Here is a 16,337-nt window from a genome sequence, read left to right as displayed (position 1 = left end):
CAGCCTCGGACACAGCCACTGCCGTTGCAGCCTCAGAGGGCAATGTGACAGTGTTTCCCTCCGGGCAGCTGGTGGTGTTCCCAGCCTCTCAGTCAGCAGTGTTCAGGGCCACGCAGCCAGCCTACCAGTCAGCAGGATACCCAAGTCACTCTGCTGATGAAACTGCTGACCAAGCGTACCAACACCACCACCATCCACCTCACCAGTATGACCATCGCTACGACGCTAAGCAGGACCACTATCCAACCTCCAGAAACGTACCTTATCGGCCTCACAGCGGGTACCATCACCATCACCATCACCAGCATCAGCATCAGCACCAGCCGCACTATGATGATTCAGGGGAAGTTCAGTACAGCAGACAACCGTCACACTACGCACCACCACAGACGCCTCAGTCGTACCCACCGCCAGCCCAGCCATATGCTCCACCAGCGCAGTATCCACCGCCTTACCAGTCCCAATTTCCAGTTCTCCAGCATCACCAGTTCCTTGACTCACAGGAAGTGGAATTCCCAGTTACTCAACAGACACAGTTCCAGGGAATCCAGCCAGCACGTCCCGTCCACGCGCTGTTCTCAGGTGTTCTACAAAAACACATCCCAGGTGTTCAACGAACTCAGTTCCCAGTTACTCAAGCAGTTCAGTTTCCACTTACTCAAGCAGTTCAGTTTCCAATTACTGCGCAATCTCAGTTCCCAGTCACTCAACAGGTTCAGTTCCCTGTGAATCAAGTAGCCCAGTTTCAACAAGGCCTTGTCCCACTTGTTCAGCAGCACCAGCTCCTGGACTCTCAAGAAGTTGTGTTCCCAGCTGTTCAACAGACACAGTTTCCTGTCCTGCAACAAGGACAGTTTGGAAGAACACAAGCCGCCGCAGCTGCTCCCCAGCAAGGAGGTCTTCAAGGACTGGCTCAGGCCGTGTTGCCTTTCTTGGCCCCTGCCTTGAGTCAGTTGGGTGCTCCTGAACAGTCCTCAGCGCAGCAGGTAGACGACACAGGCCCAGGGTCAGACGTGACTGGCTCATTGCTCCGGGGCACTCCAGTCACCTCTGACCACATCTTGGGATCTATTTTGAACAATGCCTTGCAGTTTGACTCTCCGACCCTGGACCAGTCATTACTGCGGGACATCAGCTTCTCCTTGGGATCGCCCACTGTCAGCAATGCCTCTGTCGACGTGAACTCTGAACCAGAAAGGAGATCATTTCTGGACACACTCTTTGAGAATCCTCTTGTGGGCATGGACGTCCTCAGCCTGCTTCTTGACCGCTCTGGGGAAAGGGAACAGGATGAAGAGAAGCAAGCAAAAAATAACGGGCCACCGGTGTTTGTGTTTCTGGGCGGCACTGGATCGACGCCTACAACACCAGCGCCCAGCGCACAGCCGGCCAACACACAGGCCTCCCCGCAGCTCAACCAAGCACTGCTTGCCTTGGCACTTGGCAGGCAGGCAGGGCTCGGCAGCACCAACCCATTACTCAGTGCAGCGTCACTCATCAACCCCACGGGCCTTCAGTCACCACTTAGCCCGCTAGCAGCTCTGAACCCTTCCACGCTGCAGAACTCACAGTTGTTACAGCAGACACAGCTACTGCAGAGCACTGAATTATTGGGTGGGTCACCGTTGCTACGCTTTGCTCGGTCCTTGCCTTCCAAAACTTCCCATCAATTGAGCCTCATTCAAAGTCTGCTCCCACAAAAACAACGCACTAAGAGGAAAGCATCAAATGTGGCCAGCATTCCCTCAGCAAGTGTAAGAGAGAGGAGATCAGCACACCCTTCACCGAACACATCACCAAAGGCATCTAAGACTCGAGGCGCTGAGCTGACGGCAGAAAACTCTCTGAGCACGTAACATTGTTTGCGCTGAACTCAATAAACTGTTACTTGTGTTAATTAAAAGGGAAGAAATACAAATGTCACCTGATGTCCTAAAACGTGCTGTGTCCTTGACAAAACTAAGAGTGTTGTAAGATGTTGCAACAGCCTTGGACACGAGAATTGAAAAGTGATGCGATGAATTATGCGACCTCACCAGTAACGCGAGTGTTGCTGAGTGGTGGAGAGTTGCAACACATGTTAACTCGCAAGTGTGGCAGGCGGTGAAGAAAGTCTGGCGGGTCAGTGGTTGGTGGAGGAGGTCAAGGCAGATCGGCAGGCAGTGGATGAGGCCACAGTGAATTAGGAGGTGGAGGAGGAGGAGGTCAGGGTGGACGAACAGTGTCAGTGGAAGAAGCTCGTGGAGATCCTGAACAAATTAACAATATCTGTTCTTTCAGTGGCTGTGGATCACAACGGAACACTCATGGCATTAATAGATACTGTAGTTATTTAGACTGTCCAAAATCTGTGACTGCAAAATTTGGTGAACTTATTGGAATGTGGATTGGAGTCCCTAAGAAATGAAGGATTGGCATTAGTGAAGGCGTCCACTGTGATGTATTTATTGAAGTCTTCCTCAATGCTGGTCTTTGTGTGTTTCTCAAGATACTCAGTGATAGATTCTCTCCTTTATGTCAAGTGTTTAGGAGCCTGCTAAGTTATTATTATTATTATTATTATTATTATTATTATTATTATTATTATTACTACTACTACTACTACTACTACTACTACTACTACTACTACTACTACTTCTACTACTACTGTTACTACTGCTGCTACTATTACTATCACTAACTACTGTACTACTACTACTACTACTACTACTACTACTACTATTGCTACTGCTACTTCTACTTCTACTACTACTACTGCTACTACTACAACTACAACTACTGCTATTCTACTGCTACTACATCTTCTACTACTACTACTACTACTACTACTACTACTACTACTACTACTGGCACTATTTATTGATTTAATATTGTAATTGTATATATAATTCCCAAAAATACAGTAATCACAAAAATATTACACGTGTATTATAAGCACAACTGGATTTACTTTAGTAGTGTGTCACGCGGCGTTTGAGTTTCGGGAGGGGGAAGGCAAAGCAAGTGGTCAGAATTGAGTCACTGAGAGAAGGTTTAGAGGAGCGAGGGAAAGTCTTGTTACAGAATGTGTCTGCAAGTGTTTTGGTTACAGGTGAGGAGAAGCAAGCCTGTGTAACTCCCAGAATGTTGTTGTTGTTGTTGTTGTTTTTATTGTTGTTCTACTTGGTATGACTATGTTTACTACTAGTACTGCTGCTGCTGCTGCTGCTACTGCTGCTGCTGCTGCTGCTGCTGCTGCTGCTGCTGCTGCTGCTGCTGCTGCTACTACTACTACTACTACTACTACTACTACTACTACTACTACTACTACTACTACTACTACTACTACTACAACAACAACTAGCTACTACTATTACTACTACTACTACTTCTACTACTGCTATTACTACTACTAGTAGTAGTACTAGTAGTAGTAGTAATAGTAGTAGTAGTTGTAAGTAGTAGTAGTGTGTACTACTAATAATTGCGCATTACGACAACTATTACCATGTACTACTAATACTGCGCACTACGACTACAACTACTTTTACTACTACTACTACTACTATGCACTACAAAAACTGCGCATTACGACTGCTACTACTACTACTACTACTACTACTACGTACTACAACTACTACAACAACAACAACTACTACTATTACTACTACTGTTACTACTACTGATACTACTACTACTACTACTACTACTACTACTACTACTACGCACTTGGACAATTACTATATGTATACTACTGCTACCACCACCACCACCACCACCACGACCACCACCACCAAACAACGAGAAGGACAGCCATGACTGACCCTTCGCATGATGCACCTGACTAGAGAAGAGACTGAATCATTGCACAGAAAAAAGTTGTCCGTAATATCTGGAAAAAAGTGTGGGAGAAAAAAAATAGAAGTGTAATAAAGTGATCAATGTTAACAGTGGAGTGAAAGTGTGAATGGTTACCAGCTGGAATGCAAAGGAGAAAGTAATGTTTACACGATTGACACGTGCATCCCTCGACGTGCGCTGAACCCAAGGACTCTAGGACCCTGATGCAACCCTTACGAGACTGTAGGTGTAGGAGGCTTATTGATTCGAAAGAAATAAGTGTTGACGACTAGGAATCTTTACCAGTTTACTTGTAAATATTTAAGCAAGCTGTAACGTACAGATAACATTAGGACCCTTGTCTTCTTCCTTATCTTCACTCTCCTGACTCCCTCTCTCCCTCTCTCAGGTAGATAACGATGATGAATTTGACGACATCAGTGTGACAGGAGTAGGTGCACCTCACCCTTTGTCGACACACGCTTCGTGGACTCCCGCCGTGGACGATACGCGGTCTCCCGGCGAACAGTTACTGAGGGACACAGCAGACACAGCCACCGCTCCTGCCCTGCGTCTCCCCACGCAGCAGGGAGGCAGGCAGCCAACACCCCGCCACACTGTTCAAGCCACACCCAAGCCTCTAACCACGCTCATACTGAAGGCCATGGGGAAGCCTATAAAGAAGCGGTCCACCAGGTTGTTATCGAAGGCCATAGCACAAGCAACCAGGTTTGCCAGCACACTCAGACCCAAGACCACAACGCAGGTCACCACTAATCTGCCGACCTGGTTCCTATCCAAGACTACAACCCAACCTACAAACAAGCGATCTACCACTTCCAGACCCAGGACCGCAGCTCACCCGACGCCTCAGCCCAGCACTCTGTCCTCCACGCACCCTCCACCTCTGCTCACCCATCACGCTCCTGAAGGGACGTCCCAGGCCACTCGACGGCCCTTCCTTCCTACAGTAACACCATCCCAGCAGGCCTTCCTCCCCACCGTCTCCTCTTATTCGGCTGAGGAGAAGGAAGAGATGGTCGACGGTTTCTTCCTTCCTACGTTGCCTCCTCACTTTTCCCCAGACAGTGAGGAACAAAGCGTCTCTTCAGAGTACATAGATTTGGTTTACTCCGCGTCAGAGGATGACATGGCTGTGCTTCCATTCAGTCACTCGTCCTCATCCTCCCATTCACCACTCAGATCCCGTCAGGCTGCCGTGTATCCTGACGACCAGTCAGCTGGTGATGACGTCCACAACCGCCTCTTCCAGTTACTCCAGCTCCTGCACGCTCATCAGGACAAGCTGCAGTCCTTTATGGAATCCGCCAATCCAGCTTCTCCTTCCGCACACGGCCGACAAACTTCACCCTCTGTATCTGAAGAGTCTGCACCTCCTGACAGCAACGCAGCCGATAGATTCAGCAGACAGGCTCAGCTCCCACAGGCTCAAGCAAATCCAGCCCAGCAAGCGGCTCTCAGAGCACTGTTGCTCCGTGCACTGCTTTCATCTGCCCAACCACCCGCTGAGTCAGGCCCGTCAGGAGATGATGTGCGCGGGGCAGCTCTGCGGAACGCTCCCGTCACTGCGGACCACATCGTGTCCTCGGTCTCGAACAATGCCGTAGAGTTCGACTCCCCGACGCTGCAGCAGTCCCTGGTGCGGGGCTTCAGCTTCTCGGCGGGCTCCCCGACGGTGAGGAACTCCTCGCTCAGCTTGGTCAGAAGGTCGGCAGAGAGATCCAGATTTTTTGACAGACTTTTTGAAGACGCGACGAGGAGCAGACTGGAGGACAGGTTCGGTGGAGGGGCGAGGGGCAGAATACTCACGAGACTTCTGGGAGGGGCGAGTGGAGGGGCCTCGCCGCTTGGACGACTCTTTGAAGGCGCGGGTGGCGGAGGTGGAGGGTTGGGAGGACTTCTTGAACTCCCCGAGGTGGGCCTTGGTTTGTTCCGGATGCTGCTTGGAGGAGACAGGGGACGTGGCGGCCGCAGGGAACAAAGCAGGAGTGGGGATAGCGGGAACACGCCGTCTGGACCTCCCGTGTTTCTGTTCATGGATGATGGCGCTACCGCCCCAGCACCCGGCGCGCCCTCCACGCCGAGCGCTCTGCCCGTCCCCAACGACCAGTCCAACAATCTGATCCGCACCTTGCTCAACGCCTACACGCAGGTTAGCGGCCAGGCGCCCGCCAACCACGCCCAGGCTTTGCTAGACGCAGCGGCTTACGTCAATGCAAAGACCACGGGAGTTTCTCAGCCCCCTCCCAGCCCCCCACAGCCGGCACACAACCCAGCACAGAACAGTCAGCTGCTGCTACAACACGCCCTGTTGCTGCAATATCTCCAGTTGATGAGAAATACAGAATTGTTAAGAAATGCACAAAGATTGCGTTATGCACAAGCTCTACGCAATGCACAGGCTCTTCGAAACGCTCAGGCTTTACGAAATGCTCAGGCCGTACGTAACGTACCACTGCCTGCAGCCCCCGCTCCTCAGCCTGCTGCCTACGCCGCCCACACCGCCACCGCTGCCCACACTGTCCCCGCTGCCCCCGCTGTCGCCGCTGCTCCTGCTGTCGCCGCTGGCCCTGCTGTCCCTGCTGCCGCCCAGCCTCATGCCGCGGCACCGGCGGCAAACCCCCAGACAGCCGCCGGCCTGCAGCAGCTCATCAACACCCAGACGCTGCTCAACGCTCACCTGCTCCGCAACACTCAGTCCTTCCTCAAGGCACAGGCGCTGCTCAACTCAGAGTTCTCCTCCACCACCACCACCACTACCACCACCACCCCCTCTCCCTCCGCCCTTCCCCCCACTATACACCTAACGATAAACCACAACACGGAGGATGATGTGTCCTCTGCTTCCCTGAGTCGACCCTCCCTCAGCCAGTCCTCCCTGCAGTCGTCACCCCCTTCCGCCTCCAATGTGAGAACCATCACCATCCCGCTCTCCTCACTCCAAGCGCCAAGCGGTCAGCAGCAGCAAACATTTGGCTGAAGGACACTGCCTCATGCTAAAACTTCTTCAGTAGCTACAGTAAACCAAACTACATTGTCACCAAAACCTTGAAGCGAGGAGGCTCAGTGTACAGTATGCATGTGTCATCCTTGAGTACTCCTAGCGATGCAGGGACGTCACCTCACCACGTGGATGTCTTCAGTACGCCGTGACTGAGGAACATTCATCGGCTTCATTATCATTAGCTTACATAGTTCAAGTATGCACAAGACACAGACTTCCTCCAGTCCCCTCCATACATCCTCGTCCGCTGTCCATCTATTCCAGGCCGCGACACGTCACCACCACTGTCACGGGAAGCCTCATGTCCTCACCAGAACCACAGGTGTTGCAGAATTGTTGCTGAGGAGTGCTGAGCTGCAACACAAGACAGACCAGTGTTGGTACCAGGCAAAATCAAACATCTAGGTGGTGGAAGTGACGGTGGATCAGCAGTTGGTGGAAGAGATGATAGTGGAGCAGTAAATAGCAGGAAAGACTTTAGTGGACAAACAGGAAGAAGAGGAGGTGGAGATGGAGGAGGTTACAGCGCATCATTAGACATTAGAAAAGGTGTTAGTGGATCAGCAGGAGAAGGAAGTGGAGATAGAAGAGATTACAGTGCATCAGTAGACATTAGAAGAGGCGTTAGTGGACCAGCAGGAGGGAGAGGTGGATGTGGATATGGATAAGGTTATAGTGCAGCTGTAGATATTAGAAGAGGCGTTAGTGGATCAGCAGTTGGTGGAGGAAGGAAAAGCTCACAAGGATCCTCGAGAAAGGGGAAAAAATCATCCTTGCCGTGATCCTTGTCGTGGCTTTATGTGAAAACTTGAGTATTACGTACAATGGAAGCACTGGATCGCAACCAAACTGGATATAGAAAACAAGACGTAACACACGCAGAGATACTCACCTGTGTCTCTGCACCTCTGAACACGTAATGGAAACTGGAAAACTGGAAAGATGAGTAGATTATGTAAAGAAATACTTGATATTCATATTGAGAACTGTCCATCTGTGTCTGTCTTTACTTGTGAACTTTTGGTGGAAACAGAGAAAACACTTGGCAGATTATTAAGATCAGTGTACGAGTGAGCGTCGCCTTTCACCCCACGTAGTGAAGACACCAAGGCCAGTACTCTGAAATGCTTTGCTCTCCCACCACGACTATTCTCAAAGGCCACAGAGATAATCAGACGGGTTTCTAAAATTGTTTACCCTGTTAAAAATGCAGAAAACTTGTTAATTTGTCACTTTTTACCACAAAACTCAATAAAAAAAAAAAAACGCGTAACTTCACCTAAAGATTTTTGGATGTAGTGGAGGTGTGGGCAGAGATGTTTCAGGATATGGTGCCGAGACTCGCCAATTTGTATATTCAGAGTTGCGATCATTACCTGGCTGCCCTTAACGAGTCAGAAAAGGTGCCAAATGCAGGTGTTTGGGGGACTCGTGACCTGATTAATTGCATCTGCCTCGTGTATTGCTATTATCACCATTATTATTATTGTTATTATTATTATTAACATTGTCAATATTATCATTATTATCATCAATAACATTTATGATTAACTATAACAGCCATTGCTATTATTACTATAATTTGAGTATTACTACTATTACTACTACTACTACTACAGCTAATACAGTATTATTATTATTGTTATCACTACTACTACTACTACTACTACTACTGTTGATATTGTTATTGTTTCCTTTGTTGGTCTTGTTAATTGTTATTTGTTCCCATTGTTAGTGAAATTACTATTGTTATAGTTGGCCATACTGAAATATAGTTTTCATAAAATCTGTGTATCATAAGCATCATTCTTCTACCTGCATGCATTCTGTGAGCACTCAACCGTGTTTAGTACGCACGAGGTTCCTCAGCTGATGGAGAGAGAGAGAGAGAGAGAAACTGACAAATAACCTTGAAAGTATTCTTCGTATTACTAATTGCATTTACTTCCTTGCAACACATTCTGCAGGAAGAGGTGGGTGGGGAGAAGCCTTTTCCATCAGTATCCTACTTTTCTTACATTTGTATTTGCATATATATCACTTCGTTGATATCTTACACTTCCTTGGCTGCAGGAAGAGGTGGGTGGGGAGAAGCCTTGTCCATTACTATCCTACCTTTATTCCCCTCGTATTTCCACTTATCTTCGTTACAATATACTTCAAACTTCGTTGCAATATATTCTAGTACACACATATGAGCGGTTGGTGGGGAGGAGGCTTTATCATTACTATCCTACTATCCCACCCCATTTGTATTTAATCTCACCTCTTTACAGCATATTCTAGTTTAATGCTGCTTCATACATCCACGCCTGCAGGGAGCGGAGGGTGGGGAGAAGCCTTTTGTCACTGCTATCCTGCGCCTCTTTGGATTACACTAACTAATTAGAAGCAGCAGTGTATGGAGGGAGAGATATGCTGCTGTTTGTCCTTTGTGTTCCTTGGTGTTGGTGGAGAGGGGGGAGGGGGGAAGAAGACAGCTATTGAGTTATGAAGGAAATGCAACAGAGGATAGAAATAAATGTGGAAGGAGGTGATGATTGTGATGATGGTGGTGGTGGTGATGATGCTGTTGATGATGACTTCTGACCTACACAAACCTCCACCGATCAAGAAATTTCACAAAGGAGGATTGCAAAGATTTCTCCACCTCTGCTCGTAAATTTAGTCATAACTCTTTGATGCCATATATATAGTTTTCTCTCTCTCTCTCTCTCTCTCTCTCTCTCTCTCTCTCTCTCTCTCTCTCTCTCTCTCTCTCTCTCTCTCTCTCTCTCTCTCTCTCTCTCTCTCTCTCCTTTAAAATACACATCACGTTCTTTAAGGTTCCATTCTTTTCCTTCTCTATCGTTCCTGTCAACCCTACTACTCGTGTGTGTGTGTGTGTGTGTGTGTGTGTGTGTGTGTGTGTGTGTGTGTTTCCTACTTTAATATTGACATGCATACAAACACATGCACAAGCGTTCACTCAAACAAAATACCTTCATTAGTAACACATATTAGTATGACAACATGATTTAGAGTGGGCCTCGCAGCAACGGATGGGGCCCACAGATGGAGGCTGTGTGTGTGTGTGTGTGTGTCGTTTGCAAGTTCTTTTCTGCGCGTAGTGGGGCAGTATATAATGTTTCTGTGTTATTTGTGGCGCCTTTCGTCACGCTCCGAGTGGAAGGTAACTTTTACTTTTGTCCACTGTATTGTGTTTTGTCCCTTTTGTTCGGTTGTGTTAACTGTGACTCTGTAGTTTTCCTCTCTTGTCTCGTTTGCATTCATTCGCGTCCATTGTATTTTTAGTCTTTTTGTTGTTTCGTTCTTTTTTTTTTATTCGTTTCGTTTTTGTTCATTGAGATATTGCGTAGAAAACAGGTTAGTGGAATGATATCTTTCTTTTTTTCATCCTTCTTTCTTCTTTTCTTTCTTTCATTGCAGTGCAGGATCATAAGAAGCTAAGAAAATAATGGTAGCTGTAGGGAGACATTAGTCCTTCACGTGACAGTCGCTGCTTTAAATATACCTAAATATTTCCACCTTTCATCTTCATCCATACATCTGAACAATCTCCTAAAGCTCCCTAATGGCTCTACCCTACCAGCCTGATTACTGAGTCTATTCCATTCATGCACCACTATTTCAGAACCACTTCCTTCCTGTTTCATTTTTAATTTTAACTTCATCAACCTTAAGTCCATTATTTTCTGTCTAATCCCAATAACTGAGGCTAAGAATTTTGCAGTGTCACCCTTTTTATGCCTTTCCTCTTTCTTTTAATTCCAACGTCATGAAACTTGAACCCGGTATTGATTCTCCTATCCTGTTGACTCACCCTAAGAATTTTGCCACATCCTTCCTATTTCTTCGTCCAACGTCATGTCCGCTCCTGATGACTGACCCTAAAAATTTTGCTGTCACTCTTATTATGTCCCACTTCACTTCGCTCGCACCGCCATCCCGTCTCATCCCCGGTGCGGCAGTGAGGGAAGGGAGCGTCCAGCCACCTGTGTCATTATTACCAGTTAATGCGGGGAAGCTGTCGGTGGCGCAAGAAAAAGTGAAATCCGGCTGCCGCTCTCCCTTTTCTTCTGCGCCTCCAAATGTCACCACGTGCTCCTCCTGACGACGTGACATAACAAGTGGTCATCTTAACACGTCACGTCTATTAGTGGTTTTTATTATCGTGTATGCAGGTGTGGGTGTAAAAAGGAAAGAGGTGAATTTTTCTGTCTTGGTACATGTCGAAAGCAGTGGAGAAAACAAAACAAAACAAAGCAAAACAAAAACAAATAGACGGAGTAGTGTGGGGTCTTTGTGTTGAACTCTTTGTATTGACCTTATCCAGTTTCCCCCTCTTGCATAAAGAATAAATAAATACATGAGAAGCTAAGGATGGTGAAAGATACCGCGATAGATTTAAGAACATTGGCTACAGAGATAAGGTTTGTTGTTCTTCCGTGGACGAGACGAATAAACGATTGGTATGCAAAAAAAAAAAAAAAAGAAAGAAAGAAGTAAAGAAAAGAAAAGAAAAAGAAAAGAGAGACAATAAAACAGTAGAATTATGGAAGTTATTGATGCTTATTGTTGTTGTTGTTGTTGCTGTTGTTGTTGTTGTTGTTGTTGTTGTTGTTGTTGTTGTTGTTGTTGAATATTGCAGGTATCATTTTCATGCATCATTCTCCCCCATGACTTTGATATTGAGTGTTCTATTGATTTGTATATACTTCTGGTACAAGTGTGTGGTGGTACAGGTGTGTGGTGGTACAGGCGTGTGGTGGTACAGGTGTGTGGTGGTACACGCGTGGGGCGGTACAGGCGTGGGGCGGTACAGGTGTGGTTGGTACACATGTGTGAATGGTACAGGTGTCAGTGGTACAGGTATCACTGGTGTGGTGGTGGTACAAGTGTGTGGGTGGTACAGATATGTGAATGGTACAGGTGTCAGTGGTACAGGTGTATGGTGGTACAGGTGTGAGTGTTACAGGTGTGGGATGGTACAGGTGTGTGGTGGAACAGGTGTAGGGCGGTACAGGTGAGCTGCAATACACCTGCCCAGGTAGTTGACACAGGTAAAAACTAACAACTTTTAATTCCTGGACACCTGTGAGCAGTGACGCATTTGTGGGTTCACCTCAGAAAGCATTCCCTGAAACCTTTCACTGCGGTCTGTAATGACTCATGCCACTAAAAAACAAAATTCTATAAGCAATTTTCTTTATAACCATCTGCAAGAAAGACTGCCATAAAAAAAAAAAAAAAATAGATTTTGTAATTTCAAGACAGTTTCAGTGTTCGAACGTGGCAGTGGAAAAAAAAAAGTGAGGTCTTGGAGGAGTTGGTAGTTTAAAAAAGTTATCTATTCATTAACGCATGTATTTATTTATTTACTCTTTATTGAAAGGAAATGATACGGTTTTGTCTGTGATTTTTTTTTCTATTTATTTTTTATTGAAAGGAGAATATATTGTTTTGCCTGGAGGATTTATTTATTGATCTGTTTACTCATTCATTTATCTTATTCTATTGTTTTGCCCGGGATTTGTTTTCTTTAATTTCTTTATTTGTTTCGTTGATTGATTGTTTTGTTTGTCGACTTATTTGTGCTCTTAACCTTATTTATTCATCTGTCATTACTATCACGTTTTATCTTATTTATATATTTCATTTTTGCTTATCTATTTTGTTTTTCCTTTTTTTTCACGGGAGGTTCGGAATTGTTAGTCTCTGAATTGTGGCACTGGAGGCGAAGTGGCTGTCTGTCTGGGAACGGCGAGGAAAACACTTTGTGGGAAGCTTGTGAGTGTGAAGAGGCCCTAATAATGAGAGAGAGAGAGAGAGAGAGAGAGAGAGAGAGAGAGAGAGAGAGAGAGAGAGAGAGAGAGAGAGAGAGAGAGAGATTTGTTTCTTTCACTGGTGAGCTGTGAATGCAACGTAATCTTATCGTTCTAAGAGTTTTGCGTATTAGCGAATCGTGACGTCTGAATGAACGCAACACTTTTCTAGACTTTCCCACTTTACTCTCTTACCTTACCTTTACTTTCCCAACTTAGAGCAAATCGTGGTCAATATACTCAACTCTTACTTTTTTTCTTCCTGTTAGTTCTCTTTTTTCTATTTTCTATCTCTCTCCCACTCAGGTCCTAGATAACGATGTCGCTTTAGACAAGTTCAGCGTCACTCGCGTCAGCACAAGCTCATCCACTTCCAGCGAGTCGCGGTCCTCAGCTGGGGACTTCATCAACGATATTGTGGATTCCGTGGTGCCCGTTGCAGTACCAGCCTTGTTCCCCAACCCAACGCAGATCGCAGCCCCCTCCTCGCCAGCGCCCACCGTGGTCCAGGCAATGGTGCAACGATTAAACAAATCACCCGCCGTGTTCGTAACCCGGCCTACCAAACAGCCTGCCAAGCAGTCCACCTCGCGTCCTGTACCACGGCCTACCTCACAGCCCACAGTACGGACTACAACGAGATCTGGTTCACGGCCTACCTCGCAGCCTAAATTGCAAACTACAACGAGATCTGCTTCACGGCCTACCTCACAGCCTAAATTACGGACTACAACGAGATCTGCTTCACGGCCTACCTCACAGCCTAAATTGCGAACTACAACGAGGCCCACATCGCGACCTACTTCCCAGCCTACATCGCGCCCATCATCCCGCCCTGTGTTCGTAACTTCAATCAGACCGACCAAAAAGCGAAATGCACTCCGAACCACACTGACGCCAACCATCCACCACATCTTCCTCCCGACTCCCATATCATCCTCGACAGATGAGGCTAAAGACGATTACTTTCTACCCACCATATCACCTTCTTCAGCTAAGAGTAACAAACGCCCTTCCATTGGTCCCCAAAAGACATCATCCAACATCACGATATTTCCATCAGGGCAGCTGGTTGTGTTTCCTGCCTCCCAGTCCGCTGTGTTTAACCCTAGCGAGCCTGCAGTGCATCCAGGCAGCCATTCAAATGATAAACGAAATTACCAACCACCTGAGTCATCCAGTCAGGGCCACTCGTCATATTCCACTTTACCTTACGAGTCATCTGCCGAGTCAACGGACTATCAAGATGAATACATGGCGTCTCACAAATCTCAAAACACAAAAGGCCAGTTCTCTACTACTCAGAAATCTCCAAAAAGTCCACATACCCACCATACAGTTACCCGTCAAGCCCAGTTTACAAATGCTCAGTTACCGCTGCTCCCAATCAGTCAGCAATCCAGTGTCCAACTCCCAAACTCTCTTGCCTTACATCAGTTCAACTCTGGCGAAACTTTACTCCCAGTTACTCAACAAAACCAGTTTTCTGGAGCTCAGCAAACAGGATTTCAAGCCTTGCAACAATCCCAGTTCCCAGTCCAACAACCACAGATCTCCGGTGCTCAGCAAAGCAGATTCCTCAGTGCACAACAATCCCAATTCCCAGTTCAACCAACACAGTTCACTGGTGCCCAACAAGTTGGAATCTTAGGTACTCAACCAAACCAATTCCTAGGTGTTCAACAAACCCAGTTTTCAGGTGGTCAACCAAACCAGTTTTCCAGTGTTCAACAACCTGGATTTCAACCCGTTCAACAAGCTCCGTTCCTTGGTGTTCAGCCAACCCAGTTCTCAGGTGTCCAACAAACCGGGTCTCAAGTTATTCAACAAACTCAATTCCCCGGCATTCAACAGACATTTCCTGGTGGCCAATCTGTACAGTCCGCCAGGACACAAACATCCACTAGCCAAAATGCTCAACAAGCAGGTCTTCAAGGGCTTGCCCAGGCTGTGTTGCCGTTCTTAGTCCCTGCTTTAAATCAAGCCGCTAACGCCCCACCCGAGCAACCACCTCAGCCACTCAGACAGAACACCAACCAACAGGGAGATGATGTGCTTGGTGCTCTCCTCCGGAATACACCAGTCACCTCCGATCATATCTTGGGTTCTTTTCTCAACAATGCCATAGGGTTCGACTCCCCTGCCATTGACCAATCACTCTTTCGAAATATCAGCTTTTCTTTGGGATCTCCTTCGGTACAGGATGCGGCCGTGAACGTGGGTCCCAGGGAAGAGGAGAGAGGTGGACTGTTTGGTTCACTCTTTGATGATCCCGAAACTGGCCTGGAGTTCCTGAGTCTGTTGCTTGAAGAGGACGAGAGCGAGGAAGTCGTCGATGAAAAAGAGAAACTTTTAGATGCACCTGTATTTGTGTTTGTGGATGAGCCTGGCGCCTCAAAGAATAAAAAGAATAACCCCAAGCCAGCCGCAAATCCCAACACACAGCCGTCACCTCTCCTCTCTCACTTGTTGCTCAATGCGCATTCGTTGTTGTCTGGTCAGTCACCGTCAAGCAGCACCAATCTGTTTCTGGACGCACTCATCAACCAGCAGTCTCCTGGTGGTGTTCAATCCGCCCTCACCTCTCAGGGGATCTTGAATCCTTTGGCAATAGAGACTAACCCCCTAGTGGCGCAGAGTAACCCATTAGTGGCACAGAATAATCCTTTGGCAATACAGAATAATCCTTTGGGTTTACAAAATAATCCTTTATCGCTGCAGAATCCACTTCTAGCTTTACATCACGCACAATTACGTAATGCACAGATACTAAGACACATACGAGCTTTACGCCATACTCATCCCTTACAAGGCCTCCCTTCTGCAGGCACTCCACAGTCGTTACTCACTTCGGGTTTGCACAATTCCCAGCCACTCAGTCCACAAGTTCCCCGTAACCCACATATCCGGTCAGTGTCGAGTCCTGCAGCACCAGTCGCGGCCCCAGTCGCCGCCCCAGTTGCTCCTTCACAATCCTTAACCAGTGGAAACTCGCCAGTTACCGCCACACAGCCCCCTGCCAACACAGCAAAGCCAAAGAACATTCAATCATCGGCTACCGCACAAACCACTGCTAATTTACAGACACTTATCAACACCCAAACACTACTAAACGCTCACCTACTCAAGGCTCAGGCACTGCTACGATCACGTTCTAGCACCACCACTCCATCACCCAAGACTAAGGATCACTCGTCCAAAGCCCCCAAAAAAACTCAGATCCCAAACAGTGGCGGTAACCAGACGCCTCAAGCTCGACAACTCCCGTCCATTCATTTGACTATTAATGTGGAAGAGAATTCAGTATCTCCAGAATCCACAACTACCACCACCTCGAAACCGTATGTTTTAGATGTAGAAGATTCGTATGCAGAGCCTTTGCCCGTCCAAGGATCTTCATACAGTAAGCCTACCAGCCAACGAGGTATTTCAACAAGCCATTCGGAGCCTCAGAGGAGTCTCTCTCTCAGACCTCCACCACCCCCGCCAAGAAGTCAGACCCCCAGACCACCTCACCAAAGACCACAGAGAACTTCCACACAAAGGCCACTACGCTTGCAAACCTCTTCACCCAGACCATTATCCTTCCAAAGATCCACGTCCAGACCACCACCCCGTCGAAGAACTACACCTAGACCAACACCACAAAATTCAACACCAAGGTCACC

The 16,337-nt window shown here is 47.3% G+C and overlaps 2 protein-coding genes across 2 annotated transcripts in view; both read left to right on the top strand.

Annotated features, from left to right (window-relative positions):
- Positions 1–8,628, top strand: part of LOC123517024 — a 107,190-nt gene extending 98,562 nt beyond the window's left edge. The window contains exon 4 of the mRNA XM_045276844.1: positions 4,229–8,628. Within this exon, the coding sequence (XP_045132779.1) occupies positions 4,229–6,820 (2,592 nt within the window). The 3' untranslated portion in view covers positions 6,821–8,628. The remainder of the gene's footprint in view (positions 1–4,228) is intronic.
- Positions 8,629–11,227: 2,599 nt separating this feature from the next.
- LOC123517015 (mucin-5AC-like) overlaps positions 11,228–16,337 on the top strand; it is a 6,056-nt gene continuing 946 nt past the window's right edge. The window contains exons 1-4 of the mRNA XM_045276834.1: positions 11,228–11,277; positions 11,702–11,807; positions 12,976–15,307; positions 15,497–16,337. The exon at positions 15,497–16,337 is cut by the window's right edge and continues 946 nt beyond it. Coding sequence (XP_045132769.1) covers positions 11,228–11,277; positions 11,702–11,807; positions 12,976–15,307; positions 15,497–16,337 — 3,329 coding nt within the window. The remainder of the gene's footprint in view (positions 11,278–11,701; positions 11,808–12,975; positions 15,308–15,496) is intronic.

Source organism: Portunus trituberculatus, chromosome 6, assembly GCF_017591435.1.
Source record: "Portunus trituberculatus isolate SZX2019 chromosome 6, ASM1759143v1, whole genome shotgun sequence".
NCBI lineage: Eukaryota > Metazoa > Arthropoda > Malacostraca > Decapoda > Portunidae > Portunus > Portunus trituberculatus.
Note: the sequence above shows the minus strand (reverse complement) of the source record. Positions and strands in the feature narration are given on the sequence as shown.